Raw genomic sequence first — 25,542 nt, forward strand, 5'->3', positions numbered from 1 at the left:
CAGAGCAGCAGTGTTCAGTGGCTCTGCAGGTTCTGGAGCATGACCCCCACAAAGAAATTATTCTTCATCCAAGAGGAAGCAGAACCCCCTGATATGTGTTAAATCCTTGTCCTATTAATTATATGCCAGAAGCTGCTTACTTATTCAGTCATATTCAGTATCATGTCCTCAACAAAAGCTGAAGAAGCCCAACATGATTCTCATTTTGAGGGTGATGGTTTCAAGGGTGTAAGAACACATGCTTTGCTGACCTGCTTGTTGCTCCATCATCCCAGATGAGTCTCACCTCAGGTTGCTATCACTGGGCCTATTCCTAAAGTAGGCAGAGCCCCTCCTTACTGGGTGGGCACTGGCAGCCTCCACCAACCCCACCAGATTAAAGGCCCATATCAAAGTTCCTAAAGTAGGCAGCCGCCAGAGTGCCTACGCAACAGATCTACTCACAAATGACTTGTTCACAGTTCTTTGTCATCCTGTGAGGCAGGGCAGAGAGACAGCTTAATCCCTCAGTGATTCCAGTGGGGGATTACTATAAAGACTAACCTCCACACAAGAATACTAGAAAACCAGTAACACATGGAAATCCACAAACCTTAATGAGTGAAAACAGTATCACCCGAACACACAAACACTGGCAAATCCTCTGTCTTTAGAGACACTATGAGGAGGATGTCCAATGAGCTCAAAAAACAAGATCGGGGCTGGAGCGATAGCACAGCAGGTAGGGCGTTTGCCTTGCATGCGGCTGACCCGGGTTCGATTCCCAGTATCCCATATGGTCCCCTGAGCACTGCCAGGAATGATCCCTGAGTGCAGAGCCAGGAGTCAGCCCTGAGCATCGCCAGGTGTGACCCAAAAAGCCAAACAAACAAACAACCAAGATCACAGGTAGTCAGCAAAGAACAAGGAAATTATGAGAATGGAAATGAAACTACTGCAGTCAGAAATGAAGAACATGGTAGGTAGTACAGAAAGTCAAAAGAAACTTATACAAAACAATAGCAGATGCTGAGCCAAGGGTCAAGGAGCTCAAGAGGAGGAGGCAACCTCTAGGAATATGGCTATTGAAAGGTTATCAAGTTTATCATTTACCTCTTTTTAGCATTCAGTTCTTGTCCAAAATGATAATTTCAAATGATCCCAGTCATAGTGGTCCTTTCACTATCCTAACTGCACTCCCCCCTCCAACTTGTGACAAGCTTCTACCATGGATCAGTCCTCCTTTCTACTGTCTTTGGATATTATTCTCATAAAATATATAGATAGGTAGATAGATATAGATAAATATACTGCAAATGAGTGTGACCATTCCATGTCTGTCCCTCTCTCCCTTGGCCAGCATTTTAAAAAAGAATTTTTTTGTGGAGGCTTTTGGTTTGGTTTTTGGGGTCATATCTGTTGGTTCTCAGTGCTTACTCCTGGCTCTGTGCTCAGAAATTACCCCTGGTGATGCTTGGGGGACTATATAGAATGTTGGGGATTGAATACAGTAGGTCAGTCTGGTATAAAGCAAGCACCCTACCAGCTGTGCTATCTCTCTGATTCCTAAAAACATGTTATAAATGGCTTTAGGAAAGAATGAGAATACAATAATACAGAAAACCTAGATTTATTCGTTAAATTCTTACAAACACTGAATAGGTATCACCTCACGTACTTGGAGGACTTCACCTGCCTCACTGTTTTATTCACAATTAAAAACCTGAGACCTGCCCAAGAGTCCAGCCTAGGCAAACCTGGTGTCAGTGGAGGGATGTATGGCCAGGTGACACCCACAGTCCAGCTAGAGGTGTGCAGATGAGTTCCCCAGGCAAGCTAGTCAGTGAGCCATTCCCATGAAGGAGGAGAAGGGCTGCTGGGGAAACCTCCCCCTGGGTCAAAGGTGAAGGGACTCTTTATGCCTTAAGGAAGTGTGTATTAGATTCATTCCCTTTGCCTTCCAATCTATCTACACCCCAACTCCTGTACTTTGACCTTTAAGTCTACTACGTTTCAGAAAATGAGTTATTGTGGAGGCAGAGATTACAGGTCAACTCAGAGGGCACCTATATACAGAATGCTCTGGGTAAATAATAAACTACAAATAACCACTTGATTAAGTTAATTCACCTTTGTTAATAAAGGCTATAGTTTCTTCTGCTAATGACAAGATGTTGTCTTGGCATAATCTGTCTCAAAAAATAACTCGTTTAGGAGAACACTTGAGGCAGAAAAACTTTCATCACTAGCCATGGCACAGCAGAAGAGGCACCAAGTTCTCCCACAGTTATGAGCAGAATCTGGAAAACAAGAGGTAAATAGACCATGGTTACTCTAAGAATGGTTATAATCAGTCTTTATGATAGTACAATCAGTTCATTATCACCCATTTCATTGATGTGAAACAAGGACTAAGAAAAATTATCTGCCCTGTCTAAAGACACTGCCAGAACATGAAAGAACTGTGTTCATGTGCCTTCCCCTTGGCCCATCCCAGGCATTAAGAGGTCTATGTTCCATTATTCTGAAATTCCTAACAGCTGCACACTCTAACCATTCACTCCTATAAAGGCAAACGCAGGCTCATGAGACAGGCAACGAGCAGGAGCCCACACTTTTATGCAGGGACCCTGGTCCTCAGCATTGAGTGGTGCCTCAAGCTAGGGGGACCCTTGGACGACACCAAGCAGTGCTTCAGTTATCACTCCAGACAATGTGACATGCAGAATGGGAGGGTGGGGTGTGTATGTGTGTGTGTGTGTGGGGGGGGGGGGCAGTGGTTCCACATGAAGTGCTAGGAACCAAGCCCAAGTAGGCTTTGAGCAAAACAAGTGCCTTCACCCTTGTACATGCAGACCACGAAGAGAATTTTATTTACTTTTTGTTCTTTGGGGGCTACACACAACAGTGCCCAGGGATTACTTTTGGCTTGATGCTAAAAGATCACACCTGAAAGGTTTGGGAGACCGTGGGAGATGATGGTCTCCCATGCAAAGCAAGTGTACCTGCTGTACATTCTCTGCCAGCTACACCCCACCGAGAGAATTTTAAGTGAATAAAAATTTGTATACATTGTTTGAAAACCAGGTTAATTGTCCAGATGAAGAATCTGTACAGACTTTATGAACAATTATCTGGGTTATATCACCTACCACACCCCAAAAAGTGAATATGTATTAGTTCATTAAAAAGGCTGTGATTATTTTGTAGTTATTTCACAATATTACATTACAAAGGACCCTGAAGTTTCTTGCTAGGAACATCTCAACTATATAATCCTTAAGTGACACATCAAATGAATTTCTCATAATCCTTAGTAATACGAAGCCAAGGTCTCTGCAGCAATCTTTTTCAAAAGGAAACATGAGAAGGCCAAAAGACAAAAAAATGTTTTCCAGGGAGACGGAGATACTCAACAGCCTGGACAGTGTGCTTCGAAGTCAAGAGAGCCAGGTAGGAGCCTGATCACATAAATCTCCTCCTGCCCCAACATGATGAGGAGCAATCCCGGGCCACAGAGTGAGGACCAGCTGCCATGCACAATCAGATACAGTGCCAAAGAGAAGCAAAAAACCAAAAACATCTTTTTCATTTTCAGTAATAGTTACTATTTAAGTTATCACTGAACAACAATTGCAAGTTATAAAAATATGAAAAGAATGTGAGAAATCCAGATAAACCCGGAGCCGCTGAGTGCGAATCGGACCCTCTGCGCCTAAAGACTTTGATTCCAAAGATGTAACACATTCGGGGCATCCAGCGCAACACCCGAGAGCGATGCACTGGGACACCAAACTGGGCTACAACTCGGTGCTACCGGGGGTGGATTTTTTTTCCTCCCCACCCTGTCTTCCTGCACAGAAAGCGACTTAACATTTATAATTGTCAGCAATGTGAATCGGTTCCATTTGAACAGGTCTGACTTGGGGGGGAAACTCCAAATAATAACAGTAAGTTTTTGTTGAAAATATTGAAGGTTTTTAATGTAGCAGCCACCTCTGGACTGTGAACTAAGCAAAAGCCCCACGCTGGCCGACGCGGCGTGGCGTACACCATACTATGAGGCGCAGGAAGGGGGATGAGGGGGAAAAAGAAAAAAAAAAGGGAAAAGGAAAAAGAAAAAAAAAAAGAGAGAGAGAGAGAGTTATGTCAACTATAGTGAGTTTTGTGTTGAATTATGGAATGTAATCAAGGTAAAGAAAAAATGAAGTGAAATTCATTAGTTATACAGTAGGGGGTAGGGGGTGGGGGCGGGGGGTATACTGGGGTTTCTGGTGGTGGAATATGGGCACTGGTGAAGGGATGGGTGTTTGAATATTGTATAACTGACATATAAACCTGAGAACTTTGTAACTTTCCACATGGTGAGTTAATAAAAATTTTTTTTTTAAAAAAAGTTCATATAGATGAAAAAAAAAAAAGAATGTGAGAAATAAGGAAAGATTTATGACTGGAATGATAGTACAATAGGTAGGACATTGCTGCTCCACTATTTCCAAGAGGATAAAAAGAAACCAAGATTAAGTTCAAGGGGCTGAAACAATAGCACAGCAGGCAAGATGTTTGTAAAACAAAAAGATGAAAAGATGATTTAGTTGGTATCCAAAGATGTGATTGGAGAGCCTGTGCCGGAAGGGAGATGCGTGTTGAAAGTAGACTAGAGGGGCTGGAGAGATAGCACAGCGGGTAGGGCGTTTGCCTTGCATGCTGCCGACCCGGGTTCGAATCCCAGCATCCCATATGGTCCCCTGAGCATGGCCAGGGGTAATTCCTGAGTGCAGAGCCAGGAGTAACCCCTGTGCATCGCCAGGTGTGACCCAAAAAAGCAAAAAAAAAAAAAAAAAAAAGAAAGTAGACTAGAGACTAAACAGAATGACCACTCAATACCCCTATTTGGAACCACAACACCCAAAAGGAAAGAGAGATATCAAATTGGAATGCCCCGCTACAAAGGCTGGGTGGGGTGGGGGGGATGGAACTGGGGTGGGTGGGAGGGATACTGGGTTCACTGGTGGTGGAGAATGCACACTGGTGGAGGGATGGGCTCTTAAACATTGCATGAGGGAAAAACAAGCACAAAAATGTGTGAATCTGTAACTGTACCCTCTGTGACTAATTAAAAAATAAAAATAAATTAAAAAAAAAAAGAATTTCATACCAATGTTAAAAAAAAAAACAAAAAACCCCAAAGATTCCCCAGAAAGTAATATCAACATCTGAAACTAATACCTGAACATTGTTGTTAGAATTTAGCAACATCAACTCAGTAAACAAAAAGATTAAGCTCAATTAGGATTACTTTAATTTCCTAAGTAAATTGAAAAGCAGTGACTCATATCAATCCATGCTTTGTTTTCTGATGAATGTGTTAAGATTTCAAACATGGCAAGGAGAAACACAGCAGCTTGTGACACGGCTAAGGAAGCCAACTCTCCCACTCTAAGAGGTGCTGAGGCTCTAGGGGCACTCTCCCCAATCCACTGAAGATCCTATGTCCGCTCTTTAACCTATTTCCAGTCTCTGATACAAGACTTGACCTCTAAAATGTTCTATAAATATTAACTGAGCCCCCTTATATACATTGAATTCTTTTTTTCGTTCATTTGTTTTTTGGGACAGTCCTGGAGATGCTCAGGAGACCATATGGGATGCCAGGAATCTAACCCGGGTCGGCCGCATGCAAGACAAACACCCTACCTGCTGTACTACTGCTCCAGTCCCCACCTTGATTTCTTTCTTTCTTCTTCTTTTTTTTTTTATGCAGCCAACCTGGGTTCAATTCCCAGGATCCCATATGGTCCTCTAAGCACCACCAGGAGTCATTCCTGAGTGCATAAGCCAGCAGTAACTCTAGTACAAGGTCAACCACCTTGATTTCTTAAAGACAAAAAAATCAGAAACAGAAACATGACAACTGGCCACATCTGGCGTTGCTCAGCTGCAACTCATCTGCAGTATTATGGGGATGGAACCAGGCCTCCTACATGCAAAGCATGTACTCTAGCTAGCTGAGCCACCCCCCTGGTAGGCCCTTGGTGTTGGTTTTTGAGTCATGTATGGCAAAGCTTGGGGGACCATTTGCTGCCAGGGATCAAATCCTGGGCTCCTGCATGCAAAGCATATGTCCGAGCATCTCCTCAGCCCAGTAACTAACATCTTTCTCTAAACTGCTAGTAAGAGTTCCTCTTAACTGTAAAAATTAAAATGACTTCCACTGATGCTTATGGAAAGAAGAAAACAAAAAGACTCACTTCAAAGCACCAACAGTCACTCTCAGTGGTCAACATCTGCATCTTCAAATTGTCCAGCAACAACAGGAGCAGCATCTACCTCCATCCCATCTGAAAAAAAAAACAAAAAAACAAAAACAAAGAAGCTGAGCAAATGCCCTGAGCACTTCTGAGAGAAGATTCCACTTCCATTTTCACCAGAGGAAGACAGTTGCTCTATGCTGGGTAAAAGACTCATTTCTTTTTGGAAAATTAACATAGCAAAAAGCATAATAGAAAATGCCATTAGTGAATTTCAGGTGGCTGAGGGGACTCTGGGGGTTATACGGAATGCCTGCAATCAAACCTGGGTCAGCCATATGCTAAAAAAGTGCCTTCCCCACTGTACTATCTCTATTGACCTCCAGTCCATACTTTTTTTCTTTTTGGGTTACACCTGGTGATGCACAGAGGTTACTTCTGTAACCTGGCTCATGCACTCAGGAATTACTCCTGGAGGTGCTCAGGGGACCATATGGGATGCTGGGACTCGAACCCAGGTCAGCCACGTGCAAGGCAAACACCCTGACCGCTATGTTATCGCTCCAGCCCCTCTAGTCCATACTTTTAACATTATTTTCGTAAATTCTGAACCTCAACACTGATGTTTCATTGCTATAGCAACTGTTTAGTTGTCACTAGGTATTCAGTGTTTTGTGTAAATATCCTTTTTCTTTGCTTTCTTTGTGTGTGTGTGGGGGGGGTGGGGGGGTTGATTTGGTGAGCAATCACCCAGCAAGATACTTGGGGACCATATATGGTGTCAGAGATCCAAATAGGGCCAGAGATATGCAAGGCCAGAACCTTAATCTCTGTCCTTTGGACTACCTTTCTGCCCCAACATTTTTGTCTTTGAAGCTATGTGCCCTTGAAGGGTACTTACTAGGATAGCGAGATGATTCAGAAGCTGAGTGGAGGCTTCACACACCAGGTTCCAACCCAAGGTCTACCAAGCACTGCTAGGAATGGTCCAACACCCCCCCCCCCAAACTAAAGCACCCTTACAAAGATTCTGTAATTAAGGAGAAATGCCAATCTAAAACAGTGGTGAGGTTGAAGCAGAACATGGGAAGGTGGAGGGCTTGTGAGTACAATGGCCAGTACTACCCACACTTGGAGTCCAGGGGTAAAGAACATCTGGTCTCCAGCAACCTTTAGCCAACAATACAAACAATCTGTGACACTGAGACATTACAGCAACAAAAAAGGGGAGGGAAAAGAAAAGTTCCCACAAAAGGGGCAAGTGTGTGTGTGTGTGGGGGGGGGGAACGACACAGTAAAGAACAACATGCCCTGCATGCATGAGACCAGCAATGGTCAGGGGTAAAAGTCAGGGAGGACAGTCCAGGGGATATAGCTCAAGGGAATTGAAAGTTACATAATAATTTCCAATCTATGCAACTACCTTCAACACCCAGCACTGAAAAGGGGAAAAAGGTGGGGGCAGATATAACCCTGGGGACAACACGAAGGAGGAAGCACAGGGCAGGACTCCATTCTTGGATGTACCTGTATGGCTTTTACCACCAGCACCCCAGGGCCTCTGAGCCTGAGAGTCCCCAATAAGGCAGGGCTTGAACAACACCACATCCTCAGGTCCAAGCACTGACCCACCTGTTTTGGAGAGTCTCATGCAGGTCCCCCGAAGTCCCTCCCACAAAAAAGCAGAGTTCAGTGGTAGAACAAATACCTTATTATGCAAAACCCTGGCTTTGACCCCCAGCATGGCCAAATTTGTTTTTATTTTTTTTATTTTTTTTATTTTTTTTTTTTTTTTTTGCTTTTTGGGTCACACCTGGCGATGCACAGGGGTTACTCCTGGCTCTGCACTCAAGAATCACCCCTGGCCGTGCTCAGGGGACCATATGGGATGCTGGGATTTGAACCCGGGTCGGCCGCGTGCAAGGCAAACGCCCTACCCGCTGTGCTATCTCTCCAGCCCCCCAAATTTGTTTTTAAATAACATTTTAAATTCTTGAAGCTAGCAGTCTGCTAGAGCACTTGGCATCATTTAAGTTACCTCACCCTAAAGCCCATGTCACACCATCACTGTGAAACAGGGAGCAGAGGTCAGGGAAATGGCACTGCAAAGAAGGTGTCGCCTTGCATGTGTAGGCCTGTGTTCAATCCCCTGGACTGCGTAAGGCCCCTGAGCACTGCAGGGTGTGAGTAGGCACCCCTACTCTCACCCCTCAAATTACATTCTGAAATAAAACACAATGTATTGTAGCTTGGAACAAAATTTTAAAAAGAAACTATGTAAAGATTTGGCTTTTAAGTCCATCCTCTCCCTTGAACGTGTATTCCACTTTCTCTCCCTTCATATCTAAGTATAATTTACTTAGATAAATCATCCTTTTAATTTTAAAAAGGAGGTCTTAAAGGAGGAAGGAAGCTGAAGGAGGTTAGGAGCTGGTGGTGATGGTGGCGGCTGAAGCTAGTGACAGGGTCACCTTGCTTTGTGTGAGATTCGCATCCACTTTGTCAACACTCGCCCAGCAGCCAGGGCGTCAGGAACTTCATCGAGAAACGCTGTACAGAACTGTACAGGCCAACTCCGACCTGCCCACTTCAATCCGATGTACAGCCCAAGCTGTGAGCTTGCTAGGCCTTCGGTCAAGGAAAGTAAATCTCTTTTAACGAGTTCAGAGCAGATCAAGTAAACAAAGCCCTGCAGTATGTGCTAGATAGTGAAGTCTGAAGCCCAAGGAGGATTAAGAGCACAGCTCCACAGCTTCTCTGCTGGACTGACTATGGTATGGAGAAAGGAATTTATTTTCCTGTTCTTTACAAGGCTTGTACTCTCAGGGTAAACAATAAAAAACCTGCTTCACACACACACAGTTATGTAACAATTCCTGATGTATGTACATTAGTATGTAACTAATTTAAGTCCTAATGTATGTAACTCTACATTTGCTACCTACACTACAGCTAATTTTGAGATTTTCCTTGTGTTTCCAAAACATATACGACCCTTTAGGGATCTACAGCTTCCTTGACTCTAAAGCCCCACCTGCTTGTGCATGCTGGAGGACTGACACTCACCTTCATAATCCCGTAAGGAATCTTCTGTCCGTACGCCAGCCATGTTGTACTGGCTACTCGTGGCCTGGGAAAGCATCCCTTCTAACCGCTCCAGGGTGGCTTGGCCTTCCGCTGTTAGGTGGGACAATCCTTCTTCATAGGTATAAAATGTAGGGATGTCCCCCTGGCCTTGTTCTAAACAAATAAAGAACTTTTAATCTATCATAAAACAGATAGAAGAAAGTTAATAGGCAATGATTTTTTTTACTGAAGCTAAGATAAAATAAAATGGTCTTCCTGGAAAATACTTTTAGGCTGTTTGTTGGTTTTAGAGCCGTATCAGTTCTTACTCCTGACTCTGCACTCAGGGATCATTTCTGGCAGGGAGCTGGGGACAAAAGGGGAGTTGGTCCAGGTTTGGGGACCAAACCTGGGTGGTTGCATGCAAGGCAAATGACCTACCTGCTGTCTATCACTCCAGTCCCCCTGGAAAATACTTTTCAACATACAGACACATAAATTCAGGCCACGTGATGAACAAAAATGCAAAGAAAATGTCATTATCCTTTAGGGTGAAAAGTAAACAGTAGGGGGCTGGAGCGATAGCACAGCGGGTAGGGCGTTTGCCTTGCACGCGGCCGACCCGGGTTCGAATCCCAGCATCCCATATGGTCTCCTGAGCACCGCCAGGAGTAATTCCTCAGTGTAGAACCAGGAGTAACCCCTATGCATCGCCGGGTGTGACGCAAAAAAAAAAAAAAAAAAAAAAAAAAAGTAAACAGCAAATCCCAAAAAATTAAATGTCCAGGGAACTAAAAAAGGTGGTGTGTGTTCCTGAAGTCGGGGAGCCCTAAATTACTCCTAAATGGTTAACTTTACTGATGAGCACAAATTTTCCCCCTATTAAAATACAATGTATTCGTTTTTTAAGAATCAGAAATCCTAGGGGCCAGAGTAATAGTGGACACACTGAGGAAGCCACACAATGTAAAATAAACAAAATACAGTTCTTGAAGAAGGAAAGCACAGAGTTTGTGAGCTGCTTGAGGGATCATACTGAAGATGGGCGATGATGCAGGCTCCAAGAAGTGAAGGGAAAAGTCTATTCTCTGGAGACACTGATTGAAGTACTCCTGAGAACCTGTCTTCCTGGTTACAACTTACTTTTACATTTTTTAAAAAAGTTTTAGTCACATGTGATTAGAAAGTTATTCATGACTGGGTTTTCAGTATACCTCCTAAAATTGACTTCACCAGTGCCCACTTTCCTCACATTTCCCTCCCTGCCCCCATTTCCCCACCAGTCTGCATCTCACAAGGGGCACTTTTTAAAATATGTTTCTAGACTGTAGATTACAGTCCTGCCGCTGATAGTCTCATACCTCACTATATACCACCTTTCCACACCACTTCTTCTTCCTGGTCAAATTTCCCTGTCCTATCCCCCAGTCTCCTCAGGTGACATGTTTCCTACTGAAAGTCAGTTCCATGTTCTTTTCATTGTCTTTGGGTACTTGTTATCATCCATTATGTGTGTGAATTATATCTCACATATATGAGTTCATTCTGTGTCATTCAGCTGACCTCTGGAGAACGTCACTCAACACGATAGGCTCCATGTTCCTCCATATAGCGGCATACCTCATGAATTTATCTTTTTTATGGCTGAGTAAGTAATATTCCATTGTACCATAGCTTATCCAGCCATCTATTCCTGGACACATGGGTTGTTTCCAGTGAATGAGAGCCCGTTTCTCACTGCGTGATGCAAGCAATGACTGTTTTTGCTCTTTTTGATTTGTGTCAGTCTGTGGCATGAGATCTCACTGTTTTTTTTGATTTGCATCACCCTAGAGACTAGTGATGTATTTGTCTTGTGAGTATTTGTCTTTTAGTTATCTGTATTTCTTCTTTGAGGAAGTTTTTGTTCATCTCTTGGATTGGATTGGATTCATCTCTTCATTTCATGGGTTGGATGTTTGTCTCTTATAAAGTTCTACCTTGGCCCACGTATGCGTCCCTTTTGGCGCTGCTGCGGATCGAGCATGATGGAAGAGCCCAAAAGAGCGCCCTTGGACTCCAAGCAGCCCACTGAACTAATTCCGGCACGGGAACAGAGACCCCACGGCAGGCTGCGACAGTGGAAACCGGGCATTCCCCAATTCTTTTAACCTCTCTCTCAACCCCTTCCTCCTGAGCACAGCACAGGGTCCACGGCTTTCTGAGCGCAAAATGGAGACGCCGAGCCAGCTCTCTTTAGGTTTCTCCATCTTATGAGCACCATAAAAGGGTAAAAGTTTGTAGTGATGTTATCTCTGGTTGTACTTTCCCTGGACTTTATACAGAAACCCAAAACCGCGCGGCCGCGCGACCTAATGTCATCTAAGCATCAGCAATATGTAATGGTTCCTTTTTAACGGGTTGGACTTTTGTGGGAGATCCTAACAAGAATAGTAAGTCTTTTGCTGAAATACTGAAGGCAATCAAAGTGGTAGCCATCTCTCTAGACTGAACTAAGCCATATCCCCACGCCGGCTGAGAAGAAATATCCTTATTTATTGGGAAGAAACGCGGCGTGGCATCAACCATAGTGTGATGTCCATTAAGCAAACAGACCTGGTGGCGTGGGAATGGGATATAAGGGGAAAAATTATGTACATGGAACAGTGGGATGCTGGTGGAATCTCGAGCCGGAGCCGATACCAGCGCAATACCTTTGGTTCCAGAAACTGCTTGCAGACACTCTACTAGACTATCAACTAAGCCAGAGCCCCACGCCGGCTGATGACGGGAAATAACCATCTTTTTCGGTTTTTTTCCCTTTGTCAGGCAGCATGGCGATTACTAAACAGGCGTGAACTCGGTGGCGCGGGGCAAGGGGGGGAAAAAAGAAAAGTTATGTAACAAACAGCGGGACTTAATATCTCTATATTCTTAGCAATGGAGAACTATCAAATGCCTCCTTGGCAATAGGACTGTCTTTTTCTTTCTGGGGGGAAACCCCAGCAACAATAGTGAGTTATGTGTTGAAACATGGAATATAATCGAGATAAAGCGTAAACGAAGTGAAACTTATCACTTACAAGGGTGGGGACTGGGGAGGTGGGAGGGGGCGGCAGGTATACTGGGGTGGTTGGTGATGGAATATGGGCACTGGTGAAGGGAAGGGTGTTTGAGTATTGTATAACTGACATAATCCTGAGAACTATGTAACCCTCCACATGGTGATTCAATAAAATTTAAAAAAAAAAAAAAAGTTCTACCTTGTACATCTTGGATCAATATACCTCGTATCAGATGAGTGTTGGGTAAAGTTTCTCCCATTCTGTGGGCCATCTTTGTATTTTAATTATCATATCCTTTCACGTACAAAAGCTTAAATATAGTCCCATTTGTTTCTTTGCTTCTACTTGCTTGGTCAGTGGTGTTTCATCCTTGAAGATACCTTTAGCTTCTATGGTGCATGGTGTTCACAGGTCTGAGTTCAGTTTTTTGGATGTAGCTGACCAGTTTTCCCCAGCACCACTTGTTCAAGAAGCTTTCAATGCTAAGCTTTAGCTTTTTGCTCCTTTATTAAATATTAACTGACTATATGTTTGAGGATCTCAGGGTATTCAGTCTATTTCACTGATCTGAGGGTCTGTCTTTATTCCACTACCACGCTTGCTTTGATTACTGTACCACTTTATAGTACAGTTTGTATATAAAGGGGAAAGTAGTGCCTCCTACGTTCTTTTCCCCACAGACTGAGTTAGCTATCTGGGGCGTTTATTGTTCCATATGAATTTCATGACTGTTAATTTATTTCTTTGAAACATTTCATGGGTATCCTAATAGGGACTGCAGTGAGTCTATACAATATTTTGGGGAGTACTGCCACTCTGATGATATTAGTCCTCAAAATAAATGAGTAGGGGATGTGCTTCTATTTCTTTGTGTATGTATGTCGTGGACTTGTGGTAAACGGCACCATGTTAAGGTAAGTTCTTTCAATTCCCATTTTTTTCAGAGTTTTTTATCATGAATGGGCACTGGATCTTGCTAAATGCTTTCTCTGTGTCTACTGAAATGATCCTAGAATTTTTCTTTTATTGATATGGTATATTATATTAATTAACTTGAAGGTCAATTAAACCACCTTTGCATCCCTGGGATGAATCCCCCTTGGTCATGGTGGCATCTGTGTTCATAAGGGATACTGGCCTTAAGTTCTCTCTCTCCCTCCCTCCAATCCCCTCTCTCCTCTCTCTCTCTGCCCCCCCCTCTTCTTTCTCTCTCTCTCTCTTCTCCTTCCCTCCCTCTCCTTCTTTCTCTCTACTAGGAAGTATTTCTGTTTCTTCAATTTCCTACTGGTCATAGGTCCTCTTAAAGGTTTAAAAGAACTCACTAGCAAATCCATCTGGGCCTGGGATTATTTTGGATAAGACTTTTGATTACTATTTCAATTTCCTCAATTGGGATAAGGTATGTTTCTAGAGCTACAACTTTCTTTTCATTTATATTGCTTATTTCTGCCCCCGATAACTTTTTACCCTCAAATCTGGAAAACCTAGAAATTTATTAATTTGGATCAGATGTAAGCTGTGCCTTTTACTTTTACATGGATACTTGGTAAAGATAAAGAAACAAGAAGCCCCTACCCCTAGTACAAATAAAATTTAAAAAATGAAACACAAATACATATACTCAGAAAATCTACTTTAGAGCCCAGAGAGATAGTACAGTGGGTAAGGCATTTTGCCTTGCCAAGTGGCTGATCGGGTTCAATTCCCAACACTCTCTATAGTCCCCTGGATAACTCCAGGAGTGATCCCTGTGTGCAGAGTGAAGAGTCAGCCATGAGCAGTCAAGTTTGTGACGCCCCCGCCCGACTCTACTTCACTAACCATGTGCTTCCACATCATATTCTTCTCCATCATAATCATCTGAATCTTCATCCTCAGGATCTGGATGCAGAGCCTGGCACTCACACATTGCAGTGAACATGGCCTCCACTAAACAAAAAAATTAAACTAATGAAAAAAATTTTTTTCATTACATGCACAATATAAATTTAATGTCCACGAACAATACAAATTTAACAAACAAAACTATCAAAGCAAATAAACACTGGCTAGAAAGCTGTTACAGAACCTGTTAAGTTCCAAGTAGTGTCAATCTAGAAAATGCTTCATGGAAATAAACAGATCACAAAAATAATCCTGTTTGTTTTGGGGCTGGAGCGATAGCACAGCGGGTAGGGCGTTTGCCTTGCACGGGGCTGACCAAGGTTAGATTCCCAGCATCCCATATGGTCCTGAGCACCGCAAGGAGTAATTCCTGAGTGCACAGCCAGGAGTAACCCCTGTGCAATGCCAGGTGTGACCCAGAAAGAAAAAAAAAAATCCTGTTTGTTGTCAATTATTGAGACTTCTTCTGCAAAGAGTGCATGTGCTGGTTTAGGAACCCTGGGTTCAGTCCCCAGCACTGCACGGTTCCCTGAGCACTTCCCCAACTGCAAGGCGAGGCCCCAAAATAAAAAAAGGGTTCTGACATAAGTAAAACCTGTTTCAGCTGACAGACAACTTTCCTTCCAGCAATCTCCATTACCTACTTAGGAACTGCCAGAACTCATTTGCCTTTATCTAGTATTATTCAGTAAATAGCATCAAGTCCATATAAAATAAACAGATTTCTACATTCACCAAAACAACCAAGTAACAACGTCTATACTCTCCCTACATTCACAATCTTTCATATGAATAGCACAGTAGTACTGCATAATCTAAAATGATGGGGGGTGGGGGAAGCAAAAGACTAGAACAATAAAGTTAAGCATGTTGAGGGGGGGTCAGGTTGGGGGATGTGGCAGGGAGAGATGCTTGGTACAAATACAATATAGAATCCAAAGATTACATTTACTCTAAGGATGTAACTCAGTGGTTGAGTACATGCTTTGCATGTATGAGAACTTGCATTAAATCCCCAATATTTCCCTCTCCCCACATAGAATCGATTATGTGAGAAACTTACAAGCTGATTTATCACTAGGCACAAATCTAAATTCTGCAATAGGATCATCATCATCACTATTTTCCTCTTCTTCATCAGAAACAGATTCTTTTACTTCTTCTAGAATAGAGTAAAAACATTTTTCAGTTAATGCTTTTATTTTTTTTAAACAGAGATTGCTAAAGGACACCAGGGCCAGCTGGTTACTGAACACTCAAACAGAATCTAGTGCCTGGTCTAGTCACACTGTACCTTCTCAAGCTGTAAGCCCAGAGTCTAGGTGAAGAATCTGAATCTCAGTGAACTCTACAATGGTTTAGCTGCCATTTGTCTACAACTGATGTGAATGTCATCAACTATTTACAAGTGAGAAAATCAAGACCACAAAGAGTTAGCCAACCCCGAGAAACAGACAGACAAAAAAAAAAAAAAAGAACAAAAACTGCCTTCAGTGGTCAACAAGATGAAAATGTAGAGCCGTAATAATAATACAGATGGTACGGTGCTTGCCTTACACATGGTTGAACACAAGGTTTAATCCTCAGCACTCCATATAGTGCCCTGAACTTTGCCAAGTGTGATTCCTGAATGCATAGCCAGGAGTAATCCTGAGCATTGTCAGGTCTGGGCCAAAACCAAAAAATAATTTTAAAGCTGTATACATGTATTTCCCATGAGTTAAGTATTTTGTACAGAAAGAAACTTGTACACGGAATCATATTTACCAACAGAAACAAGTAAGTATTGACAATGAACCCCCCACCCACGCAAAAAAAAAAAGAAAATCTGCGCTGGAGCTATTTCAGCAGGTAGGATGCTTGCTTGGCACACAGCCAACCCAGGCTCAATCTTCTGCATTCCATAAGGTTCCCTGAGTACCACCAGGAGTAATTCTTTTGTTTTGTTTTGTTTTGTTTTGTTGGTTTTTGGTCATACCCGGCGATGCACTCAGGAATTACTTCTGGCGGTGCTCGGGGGACCAGATGGGATGCTGGGAATCGAATCCGGGTTGGCCGCGTGCAAGGCAAATGCCCTACCCACCGTGCTATCACTCCAGCCCACCAGGAGTAATTCTTGAGTGCAGAACCAGGAGTAAGCATCTCCAAGTGTGACCCCAAAACAGAAACAACAAAAAGAAAATCTATGTACAATTAACCTAATCACATTGTCTTATAGACAGCAGAACATAAAAAACCTGTGATTATCATAATGCACTTCGAAATGTAAGTGAATGAAAAGGCTAGCAGCAGAATGTAAAAACCCCTTTTACTAGAATTTACATACATGTTTAGGTATATGCAATTTTTTTTTTTCTTTTTGGGTCACACTCGGCGATGCACAGGGGTCACTCCTGGCTCTGCACTCAGGAATTACCCCTGGCGGTGCTCAGGGGACCATATGGGATGCTGGAATTCGAACCTGGGTCGGCCGCGTGCAAGGCAAACGCCCTACCCGCTGTGCTATCACTCCAGCCCCGGTATATGCAATTCTTAAAAGAATCTTGGGGTGGTTGGACCATCTATCAGCTCAGTTTTATAGACTCACGACTAAATCTTTTTTTTTTTTATTTTAGTGAACCACCATGGGATACAGTTACAGACTTACAATTTTTCCAGGATTATGTTTCAGTCAACATAATCATGAAAATTTTTAAGTCTGTAACTGTATCCCATGGTGATTCATTAAAAAAATAAAAAATAATAAATAAAAAAAAGACTTACAAGTTAGAGACTTATAAACTTTCATGATTATGTTTCAATCAAAGGACTGGAGCGATAGCACAGTGGATAGGGCATTTGCCTTGCACACAGCTGACCCGGGTTCGTCCCTCTTGGAGAGACTGGCAAGCTACCGAGAGTATCCTGCCTGCACAGCAGAGCCTGGCAAGCTACCCATGGCAGATTCGATATGCCAAAAACAGTTAACAAGTCTCACAATGGAGATGTTACTGGTGCCCACTTGAGGGAATCAATGAACAACGGGACGACAGTGCTACAGTGCTGCGTTTCAATCAAACATTGTTCGAGTACCCATTCCTCCCCCAAGTGCCCTTTCTTCACCACAAATGTTCCCAGTGTCCCTCCCGCCACCCCCACCCTTTTCCTCCCCCTGCCTCTGTGACAGAATATTACTCTGTCTCTCCTTTTGGGTGTTTCGGTTTGCAATATAGGCACTAAGCAGCCATCATGTTTGGTTGGTTCATAATCATGACTAAATCTTAATAGATCAACTAGGTGCAAAAATTCAAGGACATCCATTCCCCCAACTGAATTAAATAGGAAGCCAACTAAGCTCAACCAACAAAAATATTAACAGAAGGTTCAACTACCAACAGCTTAATAAAGTCCTTAGTAAGGACTTAATGTCCCATGGTGAGATACAATAATTTCCACAAATTTTCTTTTACTAAAGTATTTTTATAATTCCACTAGCCATTTAGTTGTAGCAAGCAATTTAAAATAAATTATTTTTGAGCCACTAAGGGGCAGGCTTGGGGGATGGTGGAACTTGAATGAAGTTCACACTGGGGTGGGATTCGTGCCGACACTGAGCGCCTATAACAAATGCATCACCAACAACTATGTAAATCACGTAAAGGAGAAAAAGATTTTTAAGAAATCTTTGAAGCTGGAGTGATAGTAAAGCATTTCCCTTGCATGCACCAGACCCAGGTTTGATACCCGGCACCATTTTGGTCCCCCAGATACTGCCAAGAGTAAAACCTGAGCATCACCAGGTGTGGCCCACAAACCAAAAAATTAAAAACACATTAAAATTTTAAGTAAATAAAAATCTAAAATGCCAATCAGGAGGAGGCTATCTCAGCATAATGTTTAATTCCGAAGAATGAAAACAGGGAATGAAATAGGATTATATAAGAATTCCAACAAATTAGGTTGCTTTATTTCTTTAAAAGCTTACAGTTAGGAACTGCTGGAACTTATGGGTAGGGCGTTTGCCTTGCATGCAGCCAACCCGGGTTTGAATCCCAGCATCCCATATGGTCCCCTGAGCACCGCCAGGGGTGGTTCCTGAGTGCACAGGCAGGTGTAACCCCTGTGCATCACCAGGTGCGACCCAAAAAGCAAAAACAAAAACAAAACAAACAAAAAAAACCACCACAACAAAAAGGCACTTGCCTTGTCAATGCTGGTTTGATCCCTGGCACCCCATAATGTCCTTGAGCCCAGCAGGAATGATCCCTGAGCACTGTCAGATGTGGCCCCCAAACTAATTAGCACAAATTATTTTTATTATTCTGTGCTTCCCAACCTTGTATTCTTGTATAATGAAAACAAAACTGGTCGACAAAGTAACTCAAGACTTTCCCTCCTCCCGGGCAAAACTTTAAAACTAATAGTCTAAAAAATACATATTGAACTTTATTTAGCAATGTGCTACATTAAAGAAAAAAATTTTTTAAAATGAATTCTCCATAGGAATAAAGTTAAGGGGAAGGACATGCTTTGATGCTGGTCAGTCCAGGCAGCAGCACTCAATTCTTTCAGCTATATCCCTAGCTGGAAAGAGAACTTTTACACCTACTGTGTTAACTGGCAGTCAGGATGTAGTTTACTTTTTGTTTTGGGGCCACAACCTACAGTGCTCAGGGGTTATCCTGGCTCTATACTTCCGAGTAGTGTAGACCATATGAGAACATATGAGATTCTCGGGGAACCATATGAGATTCTGGGGATTGAATGTTTGTCCTACATATTGTACTATCACTCTGGCCCTCCAGGACGGAATTGAGGATCAGAACACATGCTTCCTGTGCACTGCAGCGATAGTTCAGCGGGTAGGGAGTTTGTCTTGAACGTGCCCGAACCAGGTTCAATTACAAGCATCCCATATGGTCGCCTTGAGCACTGCCCAGGAGTAATCTTGAATGTAAAGCCAGGAGTAACCCCTGTGCATCACCGGGTGTGATGCAAAAAGCCCCCCCACCCCCGCCAAAAAAACAAACCCCAAAACCCAACAACAACAACACATGCTTCCTGTGTATGAAGTCCAGGATTTGATCCCTAGAGAGCACATACATGCGCAACAAAAAAGTACAAGCTTTATGCTTTCTAGAAGGCAATTTCACAGTACTTGCTAAAATCTTTAAAAATGTTAATCTGTCATTCTAAGAATGAGGGGTCAGGGAGATTGCTCAAAGGGTATGGTGGAGTAGACCTCAAACAAGACTGATTGAGGCCTTAAAAAAAAAAAGAGAAAAGAAAAATCACCACCAGCTAAAGAATCATTAAACAGACAATGTATACTGCATTTTTTGGTTCTAAATTTATATTTGATCTCTTTAAATATCCTTGAGATTTTTAGAATAATTAAAATAATCTAATGCAGTCAATATTAAGCTTAAGTTCACAGAACAAGCCAACGAGAAGACAAAAATAGGTGGAGGGGGCTGGAGCGATAGCACAGTGGGTAGGGCGTTTGCCTTTCATGTGGCCAACCCGGGTTCGAATCCCAGCATCCCATATGGTCCCCTGAGCACCGCCAGGGGTAATTCCTGAGTGCAGAGCCAGGAGTAACCCCTGTGCATCGCCGGGTGTGACCCAAAAAGCAAAAAAAAAAAAAAAAAGTGGAGCTGGAGAATCAGAAAACAAATGCTGGGGAAATATATCCAACCATGTGTATGCAACTTACGACAAAAGTAGATTCCAAACACATAGAACTGAGAACTGCTAAAATAAATATGACCCAGGAAGATTCTTCTTTCTATAAAACGGTTTCGGTAAGAAATAATTCACCAGAATCTCATCACTTTCAAGAAAACACTGATATAGGGCAAATGCTTGAAATACCCAAACCTACTGAATCCTTTTCTAGATTTGGACTCTAGGCAGTTGCATTTTTAATAACCTTGCCAAGATTTTTCAAACGTTCAGCCTACAATTTGTTAAATACTGGAGCTAGAGTGCTAGTACAGTGGGTGGGGCTCTTGTCTTGCATGCAGCTGACCCAGGTTCTATGTGTGGCACCATATATGGTTCTATAAGCCCCACCAGAAGTGATTCCTAAGCAGAGACAGGAGTTAAGAACTGAGCAAAGCTGGGTGTGGAGAATTCCCTCCCAAGCCCCCAGTCTTGACCCCACAAAAAGAACGGAAAACTACTATGATCCCCTAATTCTGGATGAAACTAAGGCTCAATGAGAATTACATGCCCACCAAGTGTGACAGTCTCACTCATTCTTTTTTCTTACACTAGCTTTATTCAAAAACATATTCACCCTCTCAGTCCAGAATGATAGTATGGCTTATCTTGCACGTGGTGGAGCCAGGTTCAATCCCTGGCATCCCATATGTCCCCCAAGCTAGAAGTGATCCCGCAGACACAGCAGCGAGTCCAGGAGGCACCGCAGCGCCCGAGATTCCTCTGGGCCCTATACCGAGCTGATTTCACTGGGGCACCCCAGATGGAGCAAGTGCAGTCTCCCCACCTACTCCAGATGGAATCCCGTGACCAAGTGTTTACACAAGAAAGGCCTGGGTATGCGGGTTCCAGAACTAAGTCTCAACGCCGCATGGTGGCAGTGGATCAGGCAGTCCCTCCTGGGCTCCCTGCCCGCTCTTGATGCTGGATGTCATGCCCAACAACCCATTTCCGGGCACCATCTTGGTGCACCAATAGCCCAGGTCCAGAAACTCCCAACTGAATCCCAAAATGAATTAGCTCCCTACAGAGATGTCTCTGGAACCCAACCATTTACAGTCTTAGAATTTCAGAAGTGCATGGCCGGTTTTGCAGCCTCTCATGATATTCAAAAGGAGCAATGGACAATAAATGACCTAGTGTCTTGGGGCTGGAGAGGGTAGGGTGTTTGCCTTGCACATGGCCGACCCGGGTTCAATTCCTAGCATCCCATATGGTCCTCTGAGCACTGCCAGGGGTGATTCCTGAGTGCAGAGCCAGAAGTAACCCCTGTGCATTGCCGGGTGTGACCCAAAAGGCAAAAAAAAAAAAAAAAAAAAAAAAAGATCTAGCGTCTGCCCCTGGCAGGCAGGCAGGCTTGAATGGTGGTGGGAAAATTCGAGCAAAATGTAATACCCAAAATAGAGAGAACTGGGGAAATTGTCTGCTGTAAACGCAGGGATGGGAGAGGGGAATATACTGGTGACACTGGTGGTGGAAAATTTGCTCTGGTGGGGTGTTCGATCATTGTATGGCTGAATCTCAAACATGAAAGCTTTGTAACTGTATCTCATGGTGATTCAACAAATAAAATAAAATAAAGTGATCCCTCAGTGCAGAGCTAGAAGTCAGCCCTGAGCACTGACGTGTGTGACTACCTTAACCCACTGCCAATGCTCAAACATCTATGAACGTTTCACAGCAGCATAAGTGACTGACTTAGTGTGCCTTAAGGCTTTTTCATTTCTATGAATAAATAACTATGCTATTTGGTTGTCTGTTTTGTTTGGGGAGCCACAACCGGCAGTACTCAACATTTTCTCCTGGTGGAAGTGTACTATTTCTCTGGCCCCTGAATGAAACATATAACACCACTATTTCTAAAACCTTAGTGATGAAAAGTTAACTTTGTACCCAATACCTCCTCCTCTAGCAGTCTAACTACAACCCAAAGTCAATAGCTTTTATTTTCCCCTTATTTTTCTAATTTTATTAGATATTCAATAGAGCCACTTAAGAAAAATCTTTTCTTACCCTCTCATTTTTTGTTTTCACTAAATTTTTATGATTTTTGACATCATCTCCAGCAACAGATCATGGGGATCCTCATAAGCCACAGCTTCTCGATGGCACAGAGATGCCTGAAGCTGACCAGGCTGTGAGGATGCCCTGGGCAGGGAGGGGATGTCTTATGCAGCCCTGGTCCCTGCCAGGCACAGCCGTGCCATAAGGCTCCTCCCTCCTGCCCTGCAGCACTGTCGCGCAGATGCAGACAGCCACTCTGGGAGGAGGCAGTGGCAAAGCCTGAGGAGAACTACTTGAATAACGAGACAAAAAAGTACCTAAGTTGCAGTCACTTCCACAGACCGTTATTTCTGTTCTAAACTCATGGAAGCACAAACCAGATAGATCCAAGCTTCTAAGGGTGCCAGGTAGAAATGATTTTCAAAGACAGAGAATTAGGGTCAAAGAGTAGTGCACTTAGATGCATGCTGCCGCCCTAGGTTCAATTCCTGACACCCCAGATGGTCTCCCAAGCTCCGCCAGGAGTGATCACTGAGCACAGAACCAGGAGTAAGCCCTGAGTACCATTCTGTTGTACAAAAACAAACAAACAAAAACACCCAAATAAACAATGAAAAAACAAGAGGATCTATTAAAACTACAAGTTCATTGTAACGGAATCACTTTGAGTTGTAAGAAATTTATCAAGTTGGGGCTGGAGCGATAGCACAGTGGGTAGGCCGTTTGCCTTGCACGCGGCTGACCTGGGTTTGATTTCCAGCATCCCATATGGTCCCGTATGGTCCCCCAAGCACCGCCAGGAGTAATTACTGAGTGCATGAGCCAGGAGCGAACCCTGTGCATTGCCAGGTGTGACCCAAAAAAAGAAAAAAAAATGTATAAAGTTGGGGTCAAAACAATATTACAGCAAGCATGGCACTTGCCTTACATGCAGACAACCCAGCACTGCATATGGTCCCGAGTCCACGAGGAGTGATTCCTGATTGCAAAGCCCAGAGTAAGCCCTGAGCATTATCCGGTGTGGCCCAAAACCCAAACAACCCCCCTCCCCCGAAAAAACTATAGTTTACTTCCATCTTGAAGTAATGGGGTGGAGAGGGGTATTATCTACTCTAATAAATGACAAAGAAGGCATTTGTGTGTGATATGTAGCAATGGCAGTTTTTTTTTTGTGTGTGTGTGTGTGTGTGTCCTTTTGAAAGGAATGAGGTTCAAAATGAATGTATGTGTCTCAGTCCAGACTCCCCAAGGTCTTTTTAAATCAAAGTGCAGGTATGCTGTTTGGGGAGAGGGGCAGAGCACCTCCTGTGTCCAAGTAGAGAACTAGAGTATTTTCTTAGTCTGGAATCCTTTCAAAAAATTTAAATTTAAACACAAGATTGAGTATTTTGTACCTACCTCCAAATTTGGTGTTCACCATGACATACAAATGCTCTCTTGGATAGGCATTGAGGTCCCTGGATACTGCATGCAAACTAATGTTGGGGTACTCCAATGAGAACCCTAATCCAGAGCCATCTAACCAAGACAAGCGGCTGAAAAACAAGTTTTAAGTAATTTTCAAAAAAATATGTTAACATTTAAACAAAATTCAAGAGTATTGCTTAGAAATACTACTCAAAACAGAAATCCAAAAGCAGGAACTTGGGGCTAGAGTAATAGCGCAGCAGACAGGACATTTGCCTTGCACACAGCCAACCGGGGTTCAATTCCCAGCACCCCATATGGTCCCCCAAGCACTGCCAGGAGTAATTCCTGAGTGCAGAGCCAGGAGTAACCCCCCCCCCAGCGTCACTGGGTGTGACCCAAAAAGCAAAAACAAAAACCCCAAAAGCAGGAACTTAATTTTTTCTTTTCTTTTTCTTTTTTTACTGTGGGTCACATCAAGAGTACTCATTGGTTACACTGTACAACTTCACTTTTGGTGCTGGGTGTGCCTTGAATCTTAACACTAAAACCCTGGGGCTCCAAAGCACTCCCTCTACACCTCTGAGCTATTTAAGTCCCTCGAACTGAATTCCTTCAAAACCAATCCTGAAAAAAGAAAAAAACAAAAAGACTTTGGTGTTTTCTTCCAATTAAAATTCCCAAACGGGGCCGGAGTAACAGCACAGCAGGGAGGGCATTTGCCTTGCACTCGGCAGCCGGGTTCAATCCCCGGTATCCCATATGGTCCCCCAAGCACTGCCAGGAGTAATTCCTGAGTGCAAGGCACGAGTAACCCCTGAGCATCGCCGGGTGTTACACAGAAAAAAAAAAAAAAAAAAAAAAACTCCCAATGGTGAAGAAATAGAGGTAGTTAGAGCAGACTGAGTGCTCCTCTTGCACTGGATTGAGCTGGGTTCAATCCTCAGCACCTGTGCAAGCCCTGAACACCAACTGAGTGTAGTCCCAAAACAAAAAAATATCTCCAACAACTCTGAAATACAAGTTTTCTCAAGTCACATGCCTCTATTCCTTCCCCCCCCCTCTCTCTTTTGTGAATCCAGAGTCTCATGCATACAGAGCATGAGATTTACCACTGAGCCTCATCCATGACCCCTTTCCGGTGTGTGGTGGGATTCAGCGCTCACTGGGTTAGGGACTCTTGCAGGTTCTATGGGCCAGATGGCTCAATGCGGAGCGTGGCTCCCTGGGGTCCTCCCGCCACCCCCCTGCTTTCTGTGCCTGACTACTACTTGGATCCTGAGCTGCCACCTCTGAAAGGTCGGGAAAAGGCCCCTGCTGCGGAGGGCGCACTGGGCGTGGGGTGCGGGAGCCGGGCCGCGGCCGCAGGTGGGCAGTCCTCCCTCGGGCCGCCCGGGAACCTTGGCCGCGGCCGCAGGTGGGCAGTCCTCCCTCGGGCCGCCCGGGAACCTTGGCCGCGGCCGCAGGTGGGCAGTCCTCCCTCGGGCCGCCCGGGAACCTTGGCCGCGGCCGCAGGTGGGCAGTCCTCCCTCGGGCCGCGCTCAGAGCGTTCCCAGCCCCCGCCGCGGCCCGCGCCCACCTCTCGGCGATGTAGAGCGTGCCGGTGCCCAGCCCCTGGCCGTCCAGCACGGCCTCCGTGTCCGCCTGCTGCCGCCGCACGCCGTCCGCCGGCCCGGGGGGCGGGAAGCTCCTGAGGAGGTTCATGGCGCCCAGACTCTCTGGCTCCTGCACACGCGCGGGCCTCGCGGCGCGACCGGAAGTCGCGCAGATTCCCCGGAAATGCGACTCGGCGGCCCCGGAACGGCCGCTCCGTCCACCATAGACATGAGCCCTTCTAGGATCCCGGCTGCTCCGTCCACCATAGACATGAGCCCTTCTAGGCTCTCGGCGGGCGGTCTCTTCCCCTACACCCTTATCGCGGGTCCCTTTCCCTTTCGCGGGGCGAGGCCGGCCCCGCGTTCGGCCACGACCTTGGAGGCTAGGAAGCACCAGTAAGGGATGCCACTTCGTAGGAACAGAGGAAACACCCTGGGTCCCCGCAGGACGGCTAAGGGGGGAGTGGAAAGTTGGAGCGCCAGATCGTTATTCTACAGTGAATCGAATCTGATCATTTTAATCTCACCCACCCGAAAAGAGCAGATGATGGGATGACAGGGTGGGAAGTAGCAGTCGATGGGTTAAGGCCCGGCGGGCACAAAGATTCG

At 44.3% G+C, this 25,542-nt stretch overlaps 2 protein-coding genes across 4 annotated transcripts in view; one reads left to right on the forward strand and one right to left on the reverse strand.

The window, feature by feature from the left end:
* The window catches only part of AQP11 (aquaporin 11), a 45,039-nt gene extending 32,713 nt beyond the window's left edge, over nt 1–12,326 (forward strand). The window contains exon 3 of one of the 2 annotated variants that reach the window (XM_055134036.1): nt 11,270–12,326. In XM_055134036.1, the coding sequence (XP_054990011.1) occupies nt 11,270–11,370 (101 nt within the window). In that variant the 3' untranslated portion in view covers nt 11,371–12,326. Of the gene's footprint in view, nt 1–3,377; nt 4,102–11,269 lie in introns of those variants that run through there. The other variant, XM_055134038.1, reaches the window with a different exon arrangement.
* On the reverse strand, nt 1,594–25,107 carry CLNS1A (chloride nucleotide-sensitive channel 1A). 2 transcript variants are annotated; one of them, XM_055134039.1, is made up of 7 exons: nt 24,918–25,107; nt 23,330–23,466; nt 15,288–15,386; nt 14,162–14,269; nt 9,297–9,470; nt 6,231–6,320; nt 1,594–2,279 (listed from the first exon to the last, which is right to left on the reverse strand). In XM_055134039.1, the coding sequence occupies exons 1-6, from the start codon at nt 25,040–25,042 to the stop codon at nt 6,253–6,255; spliced, it is 711 nt and encodes a 236-aa protein (XP_054990014.1). In that variant the 5' UTR covers nt 25,043–25,107; the 3' UTR covers nt 1,594–2,279; nt 6,231–6,252. The 2 variants fall into 2 exon arrangements, with proteins under 2 accessions (XP_054990014.1, XP_054990015.1); XM_055134040.1 differs by lacking the exons at nt 14,162–14,269; nt 15,288–15,386.
* Between the last annotated feature and the right edge of the window lie 435 nt (nt 25,108–25,542).

Source organism: Sorex araneus, chromosome 1 (genome assembly GCF_027595985.1).
Source record: "Sorex araneus isolate mSorAra2 chromosome 1, mSorAra2.pri, whole genome shotgun sequence".
Lineage (NCBI taxonomy): Eukaryota > Metazoa > Chordata > Mammalia > Eulipotyphla > Soricidae > Sorex > Sorex araneus.